The sequence below is a fragment of the Eleutherodactylus coqui genome, chromosome 2, assembly GCF_035609145.1.
Source record: "Eleutherodactylus coqui strain aEleCoq1 chromosome 2, aEleCoq1.hap1, whole genome shotgun sequence".
NCBI classification, from domain to species: domain Eukaryota; kingdom Metazoa; phylum Chordata; class Amphibia; order Anura; family Eleutherodactylidae; genus Eleutherodactylus; species Eleutherodactylus coqui.
This window is the reverse complement of record NC_089838.1, coordinates 274,713,934-274,733,240: the sequence shown is the minus strand read 5'-3', so window position 1 is coordinate 274,733,240 and position 19,307 is coordinate 274,713,934. Positions and strand designations below refer to the sequence as shown.

The following is a 19,307-nucleotide window of genomic DNA, read 5'->3' as shown; positions in this document are numbered from 1 at the left end:
TTTTATTGTAAGACATATACCACAGAGACTATAATTGAGTTCCAGTAGGGAAACAGGACTGAGTTGTTAGTATACTGATCCCAATGAATCCTTATAACACTTGTGACTTTTTTTTCCCCATCAAAAACACTGGACCCTGAGATACCTAAAACACCGGTGACGTAGTGTTTAAAGAAACACATAAGAAATCCCTTCCACCATGGTGCTCTGTCAGCCTACCTTTTAAAGGGTTTTTTCCAAGTTCTGGAAAAATATTTATATATAATCACTGCAGCCAATGTAAATAGAGCCCTGTGAAGAGGCCAGGAATGGCAGCGCTGGAATGGCGGGAGGGGAGGACAGAAGTGGCGGTACTGGACAGGCAGGAGGTGAGGACAGGAATGCCGGCGCTGGACTGGCAGGAGGGGAGAACAGGGATGGCAGTGCTGGACAGGCAGGAGGTGAGGACAGGAATGGCAGCGCTAGACTGGCAGGAGGGGAGGACAGGAATCGCGGTACTGGACAGGCAGGAGGTGAGGACAGGAATGGCGGCACTGGATTGGCGGGAGGGGAGGACAGGAATAGCAGTACTGGACAGAGTGGCGAGTATACTTTTGTTATTTTAAACCTTTTGCTGCCCTCTCGTAAAGGTTTCTAGATCTTTGAAAATGTGATCAAACCAATGCAAGTTTATGTCCTCCATGGGGACTAAAAAAATGTAAAAATCAGTTTCAAAAAGTTCTATTAGTTATTAAAAAAAATACAAAGGTGACAAATTTAAAAAAAAAACTTTTTTGTGCAATATTTATTATGAAAACATCTAGATGAAATCCCCCCAAACGTATTTGGTATCGCTGCATCCATAAAAGTCAGGAGGGCCAGGATATGACTCAATGTGATACATCAACAGGGGTACCCCTACCATGATGCAACATCAGACTGCCACCCTAGGTGGCAGTCTGCAGAACCTCAGATGGGTGGCACTAGGATTGCCACCCGGACGTTAATTAAAGCTGGTGTTTATTTAATTTTAATCTCTGGTAAAAATAATTGCCAACTGTAAGCTGACTGGAAAGTAACCCAACAAGCATTTAACTTACTCCGTCCGTAGCTCTGGCAGCCACCGCTGCTGTAACCAGACTGTGTCCCCTGACCTCTCCCCCAGCGTTTGTGTTCCTGCATGCAGATGCTGCCCTGTATGCAGAACTCATGCTGGGGGGAGTAGTTAGGGGTTGTAGTCTGATTACAGCAGCGGCAGTATGCTTGAAGTTGTGAGGTTGCTGCCAGCTGGAGGTCCACTGTGGGGGAAACTATTATGACTGGGACCACTAACAGAATCACTATGAGTGTTGGGGCCACTAACATAATCACTATTACTTCTGCAACCACTAAGCGGGACACTATTACTATTGTGGCCACTAACAGGGTCACTATTAGTACTGGGAGCACTAACGGGGTCAATATTACTACTGGGGCCACTAATGGAGTTACTATTACTTCTGTGACCACTAAGAGGGACACTATTACAAGTGAGGCCACTATGAAGGGTCGCTATTATAACTGGGACCACTAATGGGGTTAATATTACTACTGAAGCACTAACAGGGTCACGATTATGAATGGGACTACTAACAGGATCAATAATAGTGCTGGAGCCAGTAACACGGTCACTATTACTACATTGAATAAGGGGACACTATTACTACTGGCACCGCTAATGGGGTCACTCTTACTACTGGGAGCACTATTGGAGTTAATATTACTACTGGGGGCACTATCGGAGTCATTATTACTAATGGAGCCACTATTACTTCTGTGACCACTAAGAGGGGCACTATTACTACTAGGGGCCACTATGAAGGGTCACTATTACTACTGGGACCACTAGCAGGGTTATTATTCCTACTGGAGCCACTAACAGGGGTCACTATTACAACTAGGGCCATTAAGGGTATCACTATTACTACTGAGGTTATCAAAGGGAACACTTACCATTGGAGACACTACTAGGGGCACTATTACCCTGTCTCTTCACACAAGTCTCAATGGTTCAAATACTGTATGTATTGGATGTCTTGTGTATTGGTGCTTTCAATGAGGGGTTTCTTTGCAGGGCTTGGCTCAGGCAATTTAAGGTTTGTGGCACCCCTGTACACCAATATCAAGGCGCTATTACTTTGTGGGGGGGATTTAATGCACAAATAATCCATTAATTCCTCTTACTGATATGACTTTGTACCATGTTAACAACAGAGTAGTATAAAAGTACAATTAAAAAATGTCGTCCGCTTGTTCTTTATAGCCGGACAATGGCTCCTCAGATTCACATGTTCTGGTGGGCCCAAAGGCTTTCAGGGAATGCTCAACAACATCATACGTACAATACATGTATTGTATTGAACTGTACGCGGCTTTCAACACTAAAAATCCAGAGAGCCGTAAACATCTACTTTCCTTACTTTAAAATCAATTCCCAACGCTATTGCCATATTTATTGGCTTGTGTAATGTATTACGGTTATTCTCTAGAAATAGAGCTGTAGATGGCGGGTGACAAACAGATGGGAAAAGTAATTTATTACTTTAATATCTCAGTGCAATAAGCAAACCTGCCTTTCAATGAGACATTAGTAAAGATACATGCCTGGACAGGATTCTTCCTTGAACAGGCGGAGACAGAGGGGCAGCGATAATAGCGGATAAGGGTATTGTGGCAGACTTAATAAAACTCACAACTGTGAACTGATCTAAGCGGCTTCTTTATTCTCATGCAGTCTAGAATAGGAGGCATGAGAAATATGGCCAAATCAAATAAAACTGAGGTTTCAAGCATAATTTACTACTGTGTATTCTAGGTTGTAACGTCTATTCATGAGCCAACACTACATCGATTGTGTTCTCTTTCGGAAGAGCAATAGGCCACCACTGATTTCTCCTCCCCAGAATTACTGTGCTTAGTTTAGCTACCATTGATCTAGGTTCTTTCCTATAGCAATATACTGTACATTGAAGGACCACCTTATTAGAGACTCCGTCCCTTTCCCAATTGGAGCTTCCCTGTTTGGATATTAGACCAGTGACCCCAGAGTGGGACATAAAATCAAGTGAGCAAGTTTTCCGTGGGTCAGTTTCATTGTGAATCCACATTAGAATGAGAAGATCAAGTGATCTGATTGGTTTCGTACAAGGCATGGACATCGGTGCCAAACTAGTCAGGATTTCATACACTGCCAAACTATGGGGTTTTCGGATGCAATAGTGGTGCCAGTAATATACAGAGAATGGTATGAATGATAAAAAAAACATCCAGCAAAAGGGGATCCTGTTAATGTTTAAGTCTTGTCAACAAAAGTGTTCAGAGGAGGGTGTCAAGAATCGTTCTGACCAACAGGCGGTGAGCAGTCAAGCAAATTACAGCCAAATGCAACACCGATGCTTCAACTAAAGTATCTGAATGCACAACTCGTTAGTTAGCACAGTTGACTAGAATGGCATGAAAAGATAGAAGAACTCCTCAAGTTTTTACTGCACCTTACAGATATTTGATGTGGGAACCATTGGTGACATTAGACAACCTAAAACAACCTAACACTGCTGCAGTGGAATTTATAACTGAAGATATGCCGGGACACATCGGGGTAGAACTGGACTCAGGGGCGTAACTATAGGGGATGCAGGGGATGTGGTTGCACCCGGGCCCAGGACTCTTAGGGGGCCCACAGGACCTATCTTCCTCATATAGGGAGCATAGTAGTATGAATAAAGCATTATAGTTGGGGGGCCCTGTTAGAAATTTTGCATTGGGGCCCCTGAATCTTTAAGATACGCCTCTGACTGGACTACCAACATCTGCTGTATGACCAATGGCACCACCATCAAACATCCGTAAGGTGCAGTAAAAACTTGAAGAGTAGCCCTATTTTTATATGCCATTCTGGCTGTTGTGTCACTTCATATATTACGAATCAGCGCTAGTTTTGCACCATTCTTTTTGAATCATCAATAATGGTGCACAGCACTTGCAATAATTTGAACATACTATTCTTCATTATATTTTCAATGTGTCATTCTTTTTTGGAGGATGCGTAGATTGACTTCACTAGCGATTCACAGAGGGAGCAAAAGACATTGACGGGATGATGACACAGTCTCAGCCAGTAGATTTGGCCATGGACAATAGTTATGTAAACTGGTAACAGGTGAGACAGTCAGTTGAAAATGTCAGACGGGGTCAGGTTGTATTTACATAAGCGAGTGCGATATCAATCTGAGAAAATCGGACTGATATTGCAGTCGTAAAAATGTGATTTTTTTTCTGCAATCGCGCGTAAAAAAATTGCGTCTATTAGAACCAATGGTTTCCTATTGAACGATTTTTAGATGCGCAAAGCACTTGCACCTGCGAAAGATAGGACATGTGTGGCTACAATGCCCGCATCTAAGGTGGGGGTTCCCCGAAAAGATAGGACCTGCGTTTTGCACAGGTGTTCCCATTGACTCCTATGGGAGCTGGTTAACACGCAGTAGCAATTTCTGCGCAAATATACATTGCGCCTTTAGCTTCGTTCGCGCAATTTTTCCACACGCGAGCCAAGATTTTTTTGCGCGGCTATTTGTGCGCAAAAAAACAGCTCATCTGACTGAGGCTTCAGGACTTAAAGAGACGGGCGCGATTTTGTCCCATTGTGCAATTGTGATTTTCATGGCTGCATAACAGGATAAAACGAAACTATTGATTTCAATGGTTTCGTTTTCACTAGTGGTATTCTTGCCGTTAATACTACGTGCAAGAAAAATAGGGCAGGACCTATCTTCCTGATATTTTTTCAAACTTGAGGCGACTAGCGTGGAGTTTGAATAGTTAAAAAAAAACACTGATTCAAGCACTAATAGGCTCTGTAGTGGGGAGCGTAGTTGCGCATTCGCCCATGTGTTTTTGCGATAACCCATTGAAAATCTCATAACGCACATAAATTGCGTATGCAAATCAGCTCTGTAAATACAGCCACATGCTTACATATACATGGAACATGGTGGAAGAAGTTGTTCTTACATCCAAATGGCAAACATCCCCTAACTATTCCAACTATATTAGATGGTAAGGCATTATTTTGTATGGTTGGAATACCGCGTATTGTAATGTATGTTATTTAGACCCAGTGATGGTCATTATCTGCATCTTAATATGTTTAGAAGAAAATAAAAAGTTTCACACTCACATTTTTTCATACTTCCGATTCAATTCGTAGCCTGGCCAGTCCAAGTAGCATACGTCTCGGCCCTGCATATAGCCCACATCCGCATAATAGCCCAGTGGAAAGGCCATGCAAAAGGAGAAACCCCAGATGACACAGATGACAATTTTCGTGGCGGTAGCAGAAAGTCTTGGCTTGAGTGGATGGATAATAGCCATATACCTGAGGAAGAATACAGAGACAGGTAAGACAGAAAGCCCTTAATGTAATTATTGCATTATGTATTGCCGGCAGATGCCGTAACAATAAAAGCAGATTGCTCGCTCAGCTGGACATCTGGAACAATCTACTTTATAGCATGTGAGCTCATGGGCACCTTACTGTAGCTTGTATGGATTGCTAACAGGTGTGCAATTTTCTAAAATTTCTGTCCCGTAATACAACAATAACCCTTTCCAATCCACTGTCTGACATCTTCCTACATTCTGATTGAAGCTTGTACAGCTCCAATGTCAGAAGACGTCCGACAGGGTATTCTTATCGTCTATTGCCAGCCACTCTGCTGTCGGAGCCTCTCTGGCACACACATTGGCTTTCCAAGGACCAAACAAATCATCATGACTAAAACAGTTGCAAATTAAAAAACTTACTATAGGTAATTACCGGATAAGTAAATTCAGAAAACCATTGCACTGATCTCATTTGTTGACATTCAAATGCCTCCTCAACACGTTACAAGCAAACCAGTATGGACCTAATGCATTGCTCATGCGGACAGCACTGGTCAATCAAAGCAGGTGTAGTGTCTTAGACTAATAATGCATACTAATGCACAGCATGCATCAGGTAATCAGAATGGCTTATGCGGCCATCTTTGCTTCTCCAACCTGGAGGGTCACTTTAGCTTCATCCTTTATATGACATATTTTGAAATGCATTGTATGATATGGCAAAAAAGGATATGTCCAATGCCTACAGATGCCATAACGTGACCATCTGTCACCATATAGTATGCATTTTTTCACTGGATGGCTTTGACAGATGCAGCAAATGGATGCCATCCATTGGCTATTCATCACCCATAGGTTCCAATGTTGTTTAATTAAAAAAGTTTAATTTTAACATATTGCACAAAATTTCATAATGAGAAACTGGAGTTCTTAAAGTCCCTTACGCTATTTATGGCCTATCTACAGGATAGGTCATCAGTGGGAGATTGGCAGGATCTGCGGCCTGGAACCCTCCACTGATCAGCTGATTGCCAGGGCTGCTGTGCTACTGAACGGATCTGCTGTGTGTTTGAAGAACACACCTGTGCATACTGTGCAGCATTTAATGGAAACTGTGCCTGCAGTACCATTCCTGGCCATTGCAGAGTGTACAGAGCTGTGTGTTTCTGGCACATTTTGAATTGATGAGCTGATCTGTCGGGTCCTGGGTGTTGGGCCACTACTGACTTACTATTGATGACCTATCTGGAGGATAGGTCATCAATAGTTTAAACCTAGAAATGCTTTTAACAAAATTCATACCAAGGTAAGGATGGACATACTGTATCTCTTGCAGTGATGTCCCTGACTAAGTGGTCCATGAATCAACAAACAGAGTTAGAAACACTATGAATCTACTAATATCTATATACATTGGTTAGTGCCTGTGAAGGAGAAAGAGCTGGTTGGCATCCACACCTGCCAGACCCTTGGCACACTCAAACATTGACTCTTACTTTCAGTAGTAATTATTTGAAGCAGAAACCCAGGTAGGGAGAGGGCAGAGAAATTTGGACAAAATCTCTCACCCTTCCACCACCATTGTCTGGATCTAATGTAGGTGGAGTATCCAGGAAGTTCCTCTCTTTCCAAAACGGGTTAGTTATGCTATCTCTGGCCCGTTCCACCTCCGTTCACTCAGCAATGATGATTCTTGTGTAAAAGCACAGGAAAGATCTTTGCTGGGACGACCTGCGGGGTATTGGTGCTCAACAGGCTGTCCCATGTAAAAGGGCCCTTACAGTATGTGTCTATGATATGGTCACAATTTGAAAAATGCTTCCTCAGCTGTGCCAACAGTTAAGGGCACAGTATAGAACTGTTACATGGGCACTGTACAGGAGTGTTATTTGGGTACAATATAGTACTGTTTTCATTGTATGAAGCTTTAATAAAGGCACTCAGTTGCATTATTATGTGACCATTACATGGTACTGTTTTTTGTCACTGAGTGGTTGTATTATTTACACAAAGTATGACACTTTTATTTGGGTTATCATTTAACCTTGGAAATATCAAAGTGCTTTCTGAGCATTCTTCATATAATTTTTTAGACTTATTACCAATAATGGTAAAAGGTAAAGTGAGTCCCCTGGTACAAGCACCGAGTCATGACTGACTCCTTGGGTAATGTCACATCATGACATTTTCTAGGCAGACTATTTTTGTGGGGTGGTTTGCCATTGCCTTCCCAAGTCATCTTTTTGCCCCCCAGCAAGCTGGGTATTCATTTTACCAACCTTGGAAGGCTGAGTCAACCTTGTGCTGGCTAGCTGAACCAAACAGGGATTGAACCTGCAAACTTCAGGTCGTGAGTGAGAGCTTACAACCGCATTTCTGCTGCCTTAATACTCTGCGCTACACAAGCTAACTATATATAATAGACAAGAGATAGAGGGGACTCAGTGGCACCAATCAGTGTAAACCATAAATGATACCCTTCCTGACCCACATCATAGACCTCTCACTAGCCAAGCCAGAAACCTACTGCACACTGATGAGGGGCAAAGACCCAGAAACAGCTGTCTGTGTATGGTTATAGAGGTATTGTTCCATCTTTCCATTTGCATGGATTCCCAGAGGAGCATGGGTGGCCTTAGAAGTCTCCTCACATAACTTTTCGATGCTCTCCCTAAGGAGAAACTATACTCTTCCTGACCAACCAAAAATAAAACACATGTGTATATATATATATAAGGTGAGCAACCTCTTCCAAACACACTGCAGGGTAGCAAACCAGATAAGAAGACAAAAATGCATTTTGGTCTTCTTCCCGTATATCATGTCTGGGTTGATTCACTCTACAAAAGTGTCTCAAATCCACTTTTGTAAATCTGCTGCCAGGATAAGAATAAATATAGTGCAGTCTCTAATTGTACAATATAATGCAATGATACTTCAGTAGCTAAAAGCAGTAATAAACCATTGATATATGTTAGAAATATAAATTAATGACGTGAACTTTTACATGATGGTATAAAGGACGCATGCCTTGTAATTGCTTATTAGCCATTGACTGTTGTAACCGACCGATAATAGGATGAAATATTCATTAGAATTCATGAGAAGACTCTCTTACCCATCATCTCAATTATTGGTGACTAATTATGTAAATTGGATTAAATGGAAATCTTTCAGAAAGCTTGGAACAAAACGTCCATAAATAAACAGGCTAACATTACACTCTGTGGACTCACGTGTTGGTTAATAGAGCAGTGACTTACCGTATTTTTCTGACTATAGGATGCTGTTTTCAGCACGATAAAGCCTATCTGTGCCTTATCGTCCAGAGGCAGGGGGGTCTGATAGATCCAGAGATCCCTGACCGCTGCCTTCATGATGTAGCAGTGCGCTGATACAGGGGAGAACTATGCAGCCATACATACCGTGGCTGCACCGTCCTCCTCTCCTGCTTAATCAGTCCCCACCAGGACACTCATATATCTCCCCGGGGTGCAGGTCATCTTCTGTACACACAGGGATATACAATAGCAAAGATCAAAGGTCTTGTAGTAGCAGCAGGACCATAGACGATGTTATAACCAGCTAGAGGGGGTCATGTTTTACGGCACTTGTATGTGGGGATTTAGTGTTAATTAAATCAGTGATTAAGGGCTCCTTCAAACGAGCATATGCGCAAATGTGCATACGCTGCAGCGCAACCTATTTCTGCTATGAATAAGTTTGATTGGCGTGCATGTCTGCGCAATGTACTGTACTTTTTTGAGCATGCAGGAAAAACCCGTGCAAATACGCCCATGTGAAGGAGCCATAACATGCTAGCTGCAGATGTGTGTGTGAGTGCATGTTACAGAGCTGTGTGTGCAGTGTGTGTGTGTACAGGCAGCAGAGCAGTGTGTGTGAGTGCATGTAGCAGAGCTGTGTGTGCAGTGTGTGTGTGTGTACAGGCAGCAGAGTAGTGTGTGTGTGAGTGCATGTAGCAGAGCTATATGTGCAGTGTGTGTGTGTGTACAGGCAGCAGTGCAGTGTGTGTGTGATTACTGCAGAGCTGTGTGTGTATGTAGCAGAGTTGTTTATGCTGCAGAGCTATATGTGTATGTTGCAGCGCTGTGTGAGTACAGCAGTGCTGTTTATGTGTATATTGTGAACCTATGTGCTTGCGGCATTGTTTGAATGGACACTCTAGGCTTAAAAAGAGCTGACTGTTAAGTTTTAAGCCCCTTTTCTAGAACCCCAAAGTTAATGACGGTAGACCCCGCCCCCATACTTTGTTAAACCCGCAAAGACGTTTAAATTAATAAAAACTTTTTTTTCCCCCTTTTTTCTGCTGTCTAAGGGCGCCCACCCACTGGCGTTTGCGATTTTCGCGGCGTTTTTCGCGGCGTTTTCGCGGCTTTTCCATTAATTTCCATTGACTTTCATGGGTGCATTAGGAGAAAAATAAGGACACATATGCAACTGACAGTTCCTATGTTAAAAAACGCAACGCAACGCAAAAAAAAACGCCAGTGGACAGGAGTACATTCAATTCTAATTGCTCTTGAGAAAAAACGCAAAACGCAAAGAAAAAAAAATCGCCAGTGGGTGGGCGCCCTAAACCTGGAATGCGTTTTATAGTCGATAAAGTACGGTAAGTGCTTTGGGAACAGCGGACATTACACCTTAGAGCTTATATTAAAATAATTGTGAAAGGACTCAAAAAGGAAGGAAAAGCTGACTTTGATGAAAAAAGACAAATGATAACAGAAAAGGGAGCAGAAAATGGTAGTTGTTCAGCTTAAACATAATGCAAGAATGAATTATGTCCACAGGAGGTAAAAAGAAATCTTGCAAAAGGTCTGAAATACAAGATATTGCTATATTAGGATGTTTATGGAATTTAGAAAAACGGCAGAAAAAGTGAAGTAAAATCACTTAAAAATGTTATGTCTGCAGAAGTAGAAGTAGGCGCTGCAGGAATAGTTTATTCCATCCTCACACACTGAAATCGGATAATAAAATCTATTAAATATATGCAAAGCACTGGAAAAAGGAATACAAATTGTACGATGTATATAATCAAGGTGCGCTGATAGACTTGGCAGTCACTGGATAAATATAGTATATGGAGCTTATATCACTTATGTATTGTCAAGGAATGTTACAAGATACACCAAGGAACCGCCCTGACCAGCATTGCCAATTACGGATCAATGGCGGATGCGTGATTTCTAATGACAACCTTTGAGTAAGTTTTAATGTTATTTAATATCATAGTGAGAAACTGAACAGCCCATTTTATTGTAAATAATCTACAAAAAGGAAGTGTTGTATACAAAGTACACTGAAATATTCTATACCGATGGTATATCGAGAAATAAGCATTGAGAACTAAACAACAACCAAGTGGGCAAACCCCTAATAAGTTGGTAAAGAAGCAATGAGCTCTTCGGTCATATTATATAGCATTTTGTGAAATTATGAGGTCAGGAGCAGAGGAGAAGGAAAAAGTGACTAGAGAACATGATGATGGGTGGGAAGGAAAATGGGCAGAAAGAAGGCAAGAGACCCAATAGCTATCAATGAACTTTGTGGGTCAACAAGATTATACTGGCTCTTGATCTTATTGAGCAAACAATACAACAAAGAGCGACTCCCTATATTATATTATTAGTAATAGAGCATTCCAATAATTAGGGGTTCTCCATCTCCCTTATTGTGAATCCTAATAGGTTGACCATGATGGCACTCTAATTAAGTGTTGAGCTTGGAGCTTCTGGCTTTGTATTGCCAGGCTCTCTGCATCAGCCACCTATTGTAATGTTTTTTTTCTCCTAATACATTGTTATATTGCTAGTAATCTTGATCTAGTGCTGCAACCCATTCAGCTTTTCTCCTACCTAGCCCACCATTGACCCCACACAGAGTAGCAACTAAAAACATAGCCCAATACGCTCAAGTGGATTGAGAGAGGAAACTTCGTTCTAGGTATCTCTAATGTGGTCAGACAGGCGAGAGAGATTTGTAGTCTCAGTCTGCATTGTGTTCTAGAAATAATCTAAACTTTCCCATACTGATAGCGAGGGGAAGTCCCGTAAATCATATGGAGTGTATTAAAAAGTTGCCATTTCTTAATAGTTTGGGAAAATAGAGGGCAAAGAAGCAATAAGCCCTTCTTTCCTCGCACTACGAAATATGTTAGTGTGGACCAACTCCAATTCTATTTCCATTGTAAGTGTTTTTGGGGTATATCTATTCAATGTACTACTATCCTAATAAAAGCCATAGGGGAAAAAGAACTAGAAAATACTAGAGGATGATAAAGGCATGTCCACTTAATATTGATCTCTAGCGGCATACGGTACTTAGTATTTTATTAAACTAACTCAAGAACAAATCTTTAGTTCTTCTATTAATCGTTTCATTTGCTAGCAATTACCTTTTGATTTTCAAGCCTTCAATGGCAGCAAGACAGAGGAGACATAAAAAGCCATTTAAAGTCAAACACTTGATAGAAATCATTAAAGGGATGAGTTTAGCTTTGTGTTCAATCGAGGACATGGCAGAAAAATGAAGGGAGAAAACTGGAGCTGTCAACAAGCTCTTGAGTATACTTGAAAGACGAATCCTTTTAGGGTCAGAATGCATTGCTTTTTTGGCATGCTCTCACTATAAAGTCTAAGTATCATCAGTTGAAATTTGTCTTGCTGATTATCATATATATGGATGCAATGCGCAGATTGCACATAACTGGTCTGAAAGGATGCAAATGAGTCAAATATCCAGAGGAGCGGATGGAATTGGAGCCATACAGAGTGGTACTTGCATGTAAACTGCTCTATTAACATTGTAAGCACAGGAAGCATATGTATAAACCACAAGGACGTCTGGTTTTTCGTCCTGTTGAGTGGACATTGTATTGTGGGGGGGATGTCAAACATATCTTACAGACATTTCCAAGATAACTGTGTACTCTGTCAGTACCAAGGGGGTGTAGGAATTCTCTAAAAGTATTAGTATAATAACTAGAGATGAGCGAGTATACTCGCTAAAGGCAATTGCTCGAGCAAGCATTGCCTTTAGCGAGTACCTGCCCGCTTGAGACAAAAGGTTCAGGTGCCGGCAGCGGGCAGGGAGCTGCGGGGTGGAACGGAGGGGAGATCTCTCTCTCCCTCTCTCCCCCCCGCTCCCTCCTGCTGACTGCCGCTACTCACCGCTCCCCCGCGCCGGCACCCGAACCTTTCGTCTCGAGCGGGCAGGTACTCGCTAAAGGCAATGCTCGCTCAAGCAATTGCCTTTAGTGAGTATACTCGCTCATCTCTAATAATAACCAACTTGAACCTTGAATTTGATTGCTAAAAGTAAGTTATTTATCGGTTGCCCTTTGGAGTATTTTTGACATGAACGTACATCAGTATGCAAATCAGCAAGAAGTAAAAATTATCTGCTCAGTCTTGATCTCATTATAATCCCAAGTCCTAAACTTCAACCTTAAACCTTGACCAGTACTTTCAGGGTGTAATGCAATAACAGCTAAATCAAGCAAAAGTGATGTAGACGGAGGTCATGCTGTGCTTTTCATAGGCAGTACAGTGTATGGCCAGAGCCTTGGGGGTACGTTGATGTAAGACCATGATCAAGGTATGTATTTTGTAAATCCTCTTAACACCCGTGTACAAATACCTTCAGGATGATTTTGCTCTTTGGATACAACAGAAGGCGGATTGACTTCAAACAAATCTATCAACATTTAAGTGGCTGTAAAAGTGTCTTTCCTACAAAAGGTACCAGAATAGATGACCCTCTTTGGTACACATCATTAAGTGGGGTTGACACTCCTTAATTAAAGTCATTGCTTATACCTAATACGGTTGGAATCTGAAGAGCGTAAGTGACATTTGGGAGATGAGTCTTTCTACTGTTACTATCGGAAACCTTATATGACAGAATGACATTCATGCTAAGAAGGGGAGAATTCCCAGATAGGATTAGAACATCTCTGGAGAGGGAGGGTCTCAGGGGAGATTAGACGAGCTTTATGTTCTACAAGGGGTTGTTTGAAAAGTGCCTTGAGGCAGAAGTAACATGGAAGAACATCCGATGCTCAGATATAGACAAATAATATAAATATTTTTACATGTTTCATTATTTTTATATCATAGAAGGTAATAAAACTCAGGCCTAATTCCTATTACCCCTACCATATATTTGTATTGTATATATCAGGTATGCCTTTTTACCCTTTAGGATAAAATGTATCAGAATCACTGGTTAATAACAAAGACTTCTGTACTACCGCGTTTCCCCCAAAATAAGACAGTGTCTTATATTAATTTATGTTCAAAAAGGTTTAACTTTTTTACATGTATAGCTGCCTGGACACTATTTAAATTGACTTTTTTAATTAACTGTTAGCAGGGCTTAATTTTGGAGTAGGGCTTATATTTCAAGCATCCTCAAAAAGCCTGAAAAATCATTTTGCATCAGGGAAAGAGGGTAGTATTGTGTGATGTTAGTACAAAACTCTGCTTTTATCGATTTGATACCAAACTCTATCAGATCCAGCAATTTAACATAAGTCCTTATAGGGTGCAATGCATAACTGATGCATAATACATGTTCCATACCACTGAAACAGAGCATGCTGTATTAACCTTACTGTGGACTAAGCTTCATTCTGCCTATAAACTGAACACAACAGAAAACTCATGATACATTTTTCCTTTATGTCATAATGTAGAAGAACCAAAGCTAATCCAGAAGTAGTCACAATGCTATACAGAGACGTTAATTTGATAGTTAATGCATAAGCATGATGTACTGCATAATGGATGCTGTAAGTCACGTTATCACGATGCGCCAGTCATGTTAACAAATGCTGCATCTGTACTTCACCAGAATGGTGATCAAAACAGACATAAAAAGAGTTTTCAAGGGCATCAACTCTTAGGCCAGTCTCACATGACCGGAGTTGAATTACGAGTTCCACTAACACCAATGGCGGAGATGATCCACAGTCAACCCCGGGCACTGAAGGGCATGTAGTTTTGAATTTTCCTTTACACCCACGGGTACAAATTGCATATTCTACAAGTGGAAAAAAAATTGCAGCATGCTCTATTTCACCATGGATTCTGCATAGATGGCCTCCATTGATGTCAATGGATGCGGTTGAACTGCTGCCCATACGCAATTAACATGCACTGTGGGAACCCGCGTCATTGCCAAGCAATGGAGCGGGAAATGTAAACAAAAAAAATCTCTACTGTGCATGACCGCCTGCGTGCCTCCTCGGCCGTACGCAATACAGTTATTTGCCCTATGCTGGGTCACTGGCCCAACTCACAGCCGGAATCCGCTGTGGGTCTCCCGCATGCGGAATTTGACTGCGTCGTGTGGCGCAAGGACAACAGTTGAGCGACAGCGTAGGCAGCACGGTTGGGTTCATCATAGATCTGACCCGGAGCAGAGAAAAACGTGTCTAAAGACTGTCGTGAGGGAGAGTCAGAGGGTAAGGAGAATGCCCAGTTTTGAGGTTCACCTCTCAGCCGGGAAATCACGATGCCCACGCTCTGGTACTCAGTGCCAGACGAGTGGGGTCGCAAATCAAAAAACAGCTTACAGCCTTCCCGGAAAGAGAAGAACTGCTTCCTTTCCCCAGAAAAAAAAATCAGGCAGCATGGCCCGAAGCTATTCATTCATGAATAGCTAAGATATAGCTATTCATGAATGAATAGTTAAGGGCAGTGTGTCATTGGCTGAGCGCTCAGCCAATAGCTAAGCAGTAGCTGCTATTAGCTGAGCCCTCAGCCAATTTGCACAGCCCTTTCAGGAGGCAGGGATTTTTAAATCCCCGATTGCTGAAAGAGCTTAACAGCAGTGCAGGGGAGCCACCAGGAGAAAGCGTCTGAGCGCCGGAGAGGTGAATAAATTATTATTTTTTTTTACACACTTTTTGCTGATTATTAGGGAAGGGCTTATATTTCAAGCCCTTCCCCAATAATCATTCCGCGGGGCTTGCCAAAGCAGTGCTTTCAATGGGATAGAATGTCGTGGACTTCTGTCACAGCTATCACAGCTGTGGCAGAAGTCCGCAGCATTCTCCCTATGTTTTCAATGGGGCTAGCGCTGCTGCTGCTGGCCCCATTGAAACCACTAGTGATATGCCGATTCTATACCGGCGTCTTTCTTGCGCTGCGAGGCGAGAGTTTTCTCGTGCCCTCGCAGCGCAAGAGAGAAAATATCGCTAGTGAGTGTCCACCCTTATGTGATGTGTGAAGCCAGCCTAACTGCTGGAATTAGACAACTTGTCAAGGAAATGTTCAATATTTAAATTCTTATATAAACCTCTTGCATTAAAAATCTGGAGTCCCATAATTCCATAGATAGAACACCGATGATTGTATAATCTCCGAAATAATGAGCAATCTGAATTCTTATATGGAAAGAGCTCAGGTATAAGGACTTGGGCTTTACTTCGGGCTTACATGTCTCTGCTGCAATGCAAATGCTCCCCTTGTCTATGCACATCTTAATTAGCTGTAACTTTATTTGGCAAAGTCTGAGGATGCAGGTACCTCTATTTATAACTTTATTCTGTAAGTCAGTGATGATATGAACACGGGGCATCAAATCTGTAATTGTAATTTGCTGCAATGTAATGCGCTATGTAAATCCGAACAGTCAGCAAAGCTTAGATATGGAACAGTAAATCCTAAAGATATAAAGTTTTGTCATCCACAGCACTTCCAAAATGTTCCCAGGATGAGAGTTAATTGTTCTTTATAGTGCTATTTGTCTGACCTCCCATGCATAGAGCAGCAGTCCTGGAAATGATCTTATAGATCAATTGTACTTTATTATGTACAGATGTAGCAATGTTTAACTTAAAGAGGTTTTCCAGGCAGCACCGGTTGTCAACGTCAGGCTACATTGAGGTTGGAGTGGAAGCAATGCTCCGACCCCTGTGTAGTGGAAAAATCAGGATTTGCAGCACCCAAACCTGGCCATACATATTAGGTAGTTGGGAACCAAATTTGTGCTCAATTTTAGTTACCTCTACTGATTCCCACATAACTACTCATGCTTGGATCAGCTGAGAGTGTATGGTTACTTAAGCAGTAAGAAGGAGATAAGCTGCTGCCAAATGCATCTGCTACAACTTATCTTCTGGGAAAACAAAGTATCAGACATGCTGAAACGCAACATGGAACATTCTTCTTTCCCTTGACTTTGGGGAACTGTCAACCTGCACCCATGCACAATCTGATCCTACCAGGGTCAGCATTTTCAGCCAACTTTTATCTCATGTTTATTGCCGGCTTCACCAAGATCCATTTGTGTCTGGAAAATGTTTTTTTAATTAAAAGTGGAACAACCCAACCCCATGCTGATGTGGAAATCAAATCCACCAAGTCAAAGATGACTCAATGTCATCATCACTGTGAAGAACCCATGACTTATTTTGCACACGAGTCATGGAGGACTCGGAATTTTACCTCTTGCTTGTGGAAAATGTTTCTAAGTCAGTATAATGAGGAAGGTGATGTAACCTGACAACATATCTCATTAAAGTGCTCTATATATTAGAATATTGCAAAAATCTAGTTAAAGGTACTTGCATCTCTCCCTTTGATGCTTAAGAACTTTCATATTTTTGGAACTTGTTCCCTTTTTCTGTTGGAAGTTTTCAATGCTATTTAAGTCATTATGAAGTTTCCCTTTCCAATTTACTTTTACTTGCCAGTAATATTCTCTGCCTGTGTAATCCAATCGTATCTCTATTGTATAAGGGAACATTCTTTGACTTTTTGATCATGTACTTATTCCAGCCTTTTGTGCTCAGTTATAGTTCATGTTCCTTTCACTGCTAACCAGGGGACTAGCTAGGATATTGTAAAGAAGTAGCAATCATTGGCTCCATGGTTTATTGACCACCTCTAGCCATTCACATGTCATATTTTCTCATTTTATTTAAAAGGCTAATTCAAAGCATTCTCAAAAATCCATTGAGCATAGTAGAATATATTCAGTACATGGTGGCTGAATTGGTATAGCCGACCATTCTTCATTTCTAACTTTTTTTTAGCAGAAATTGTAAAAGAAGTATTCCTACCAGTAACAGTTCAGATAAGAAGATTTTTTTCTCTGCCCATGAGATTGCCACAATGAAAAACAAGTCCCGTCGTCATAGACTTTTTGTAAATGGTTGCAAGGCTGGCTAGAACTTTGTTTTCCATAGTGGAACACTGAGGTTGCCTTACAGTGATAGTAAGCCCCTGAATGACCAAATGTTGCTGTATAGCCTCAATATTTTAAGGAAACTGGGGTGTGTTTTATGATCAGATGGGTTAAATGTTCCAAAGAACTAGCAAAATTATGCTATGACTTGCAAGTTCATATGCAGATATATCAGACCTATCAATCACAATCAATGACTCCATTCTTACTCAGCCTGAGAAGTTTCCTGCTTTAATTTAACATGTGTTTCTGCTCTGTCCCTAAAATTATCCAAAAAAAGGCCTCACCACCTCCTGCCACCTCCAACTCAAAAACATCTATTAGATATGATTTTTCCTCAACCCTGAGTCAACAAAATTGCTAGTGCATGCCCTCACCATCTCCCGCATAGACTACTGCAATTTCCTTCTTTATGGCCTCCTTCAGAACACTCTTGTCCCTTTAATCCATCTTCAGCTTTGCTGCCCAACTGATCCTCCTGTTCTCCCATTACTCCTTTGCTTCTTCTTTCTGCCAATCCCTTCATTGGTTATTTAGCGTCCAGAGCACTGGCATAACTATAGGGGATGAAGGGTATGCGGTTGCACCTGGGGCCAGGAACATTAGAGGGCCCATAAGGCCTCTCTTCTCCATAAAGGGAACCTAGTACTATGAATAAAGCATTATAGTTGGGGGCCCTGTTACAGGTTTTGCATTGGGGCCCAGGAGCTTCAAATTATGCCTCTGTGTAAGGGGTTAAGAGAAGTTGGGGGGCCGCAAGATAAACTTTTGCACCCAGGCCCATGAGCCTTTAGCTATCTATGCCCCTGGTCCAGAGAATTCTTTTTAAAGCAGTAAGAATGACATGCAAGGCTGTCTACAACCTGTCCTCTCCATACATCCCTGTCGTCAACCTGTCCTCTCCATATATTTCTGTCATCAACCCTGTCTGACCTAATATCCTGATACCTCTCCACACTGTATGTATTCTCTGATTTTCACAAGACATCCTCCTCCGCTCTCCTCTTGGCAGCTCCTCATATAATCATCTCCAAGCTTTCTCCTGTGGGTCACCTATAGTCTGGAACTCGCTACCTCAACACATCAGATTCTCCACCACCTTGAAAAGCCTCAAAAGCAAGCAGAAAACCTACCTTTTCAGAAAAGTCTACAGTAACTCTGCTGCCACCACAATCTGCGTACCTCACCTAATGTCACCTTTACTCTTTTTCATATGTACATCACCTTCAAATTAATGGTCCTTTAAGATAATGTGTCAACCCTTAACTTTGGGCAAATTTATTTAAGGACTCCACATTTTCACAATACAAATTCAATACATTATTGTGGCATGCTAGAAAAACCCTCAACAGACTGCAATTTGCATCACAACCATTAAGTGGCACACATAGTCAAATACAGCATACACATTACCCAACAGCGTATCAGAAAATCATGTTTTTTTTTCAGAAAGGACATGTCGAGACAGACATTCTGGGATAAGTTAAGCCAAGAGGAAAGGTTCACAGTTGGCATTGGGTCTATACTGTGTGTCTCTGCACTAGTGTGCATTAAATAGATGAATAAAATTGCATAATTGTTATATTTAGTAACAAAAAGTGTAAAGTTCTTAGTGCATATTCTGATCAAAACATGTAGGCCCAACTGCCACATGTAGGTGACACTTACTTCAGATGGGGACCTAT

At 41.6% G+C, this 19,307-nt stretch overlaps 1 protein-coding gene across 3 annotated transcripts in view; it reads right to left on the bottom strand.

The window, feature by feature from the left end:
- Positions 1 to 19,307, bottom strand: part of TACR1 (tachykinin receptor 1) — a 217,175-nt gene that overhangs the window by 98,481 nt on the left and 99,387 nt on the right. For all 3 annotated transcript variants that reach the window (XM_066593021.1, XM_066593020.1, XM_066593019.1), the window contains exon 2: positions 5,198 to 5,395. In XM_066593021.1, the coding sequence (XP_066449118.1) occupies positions 5,198 to 5,395 (198 nt within the window). The remainder of the gene's footprint in view (positions 1 to 5,197; positions 5,396 to 19,307) is intronic.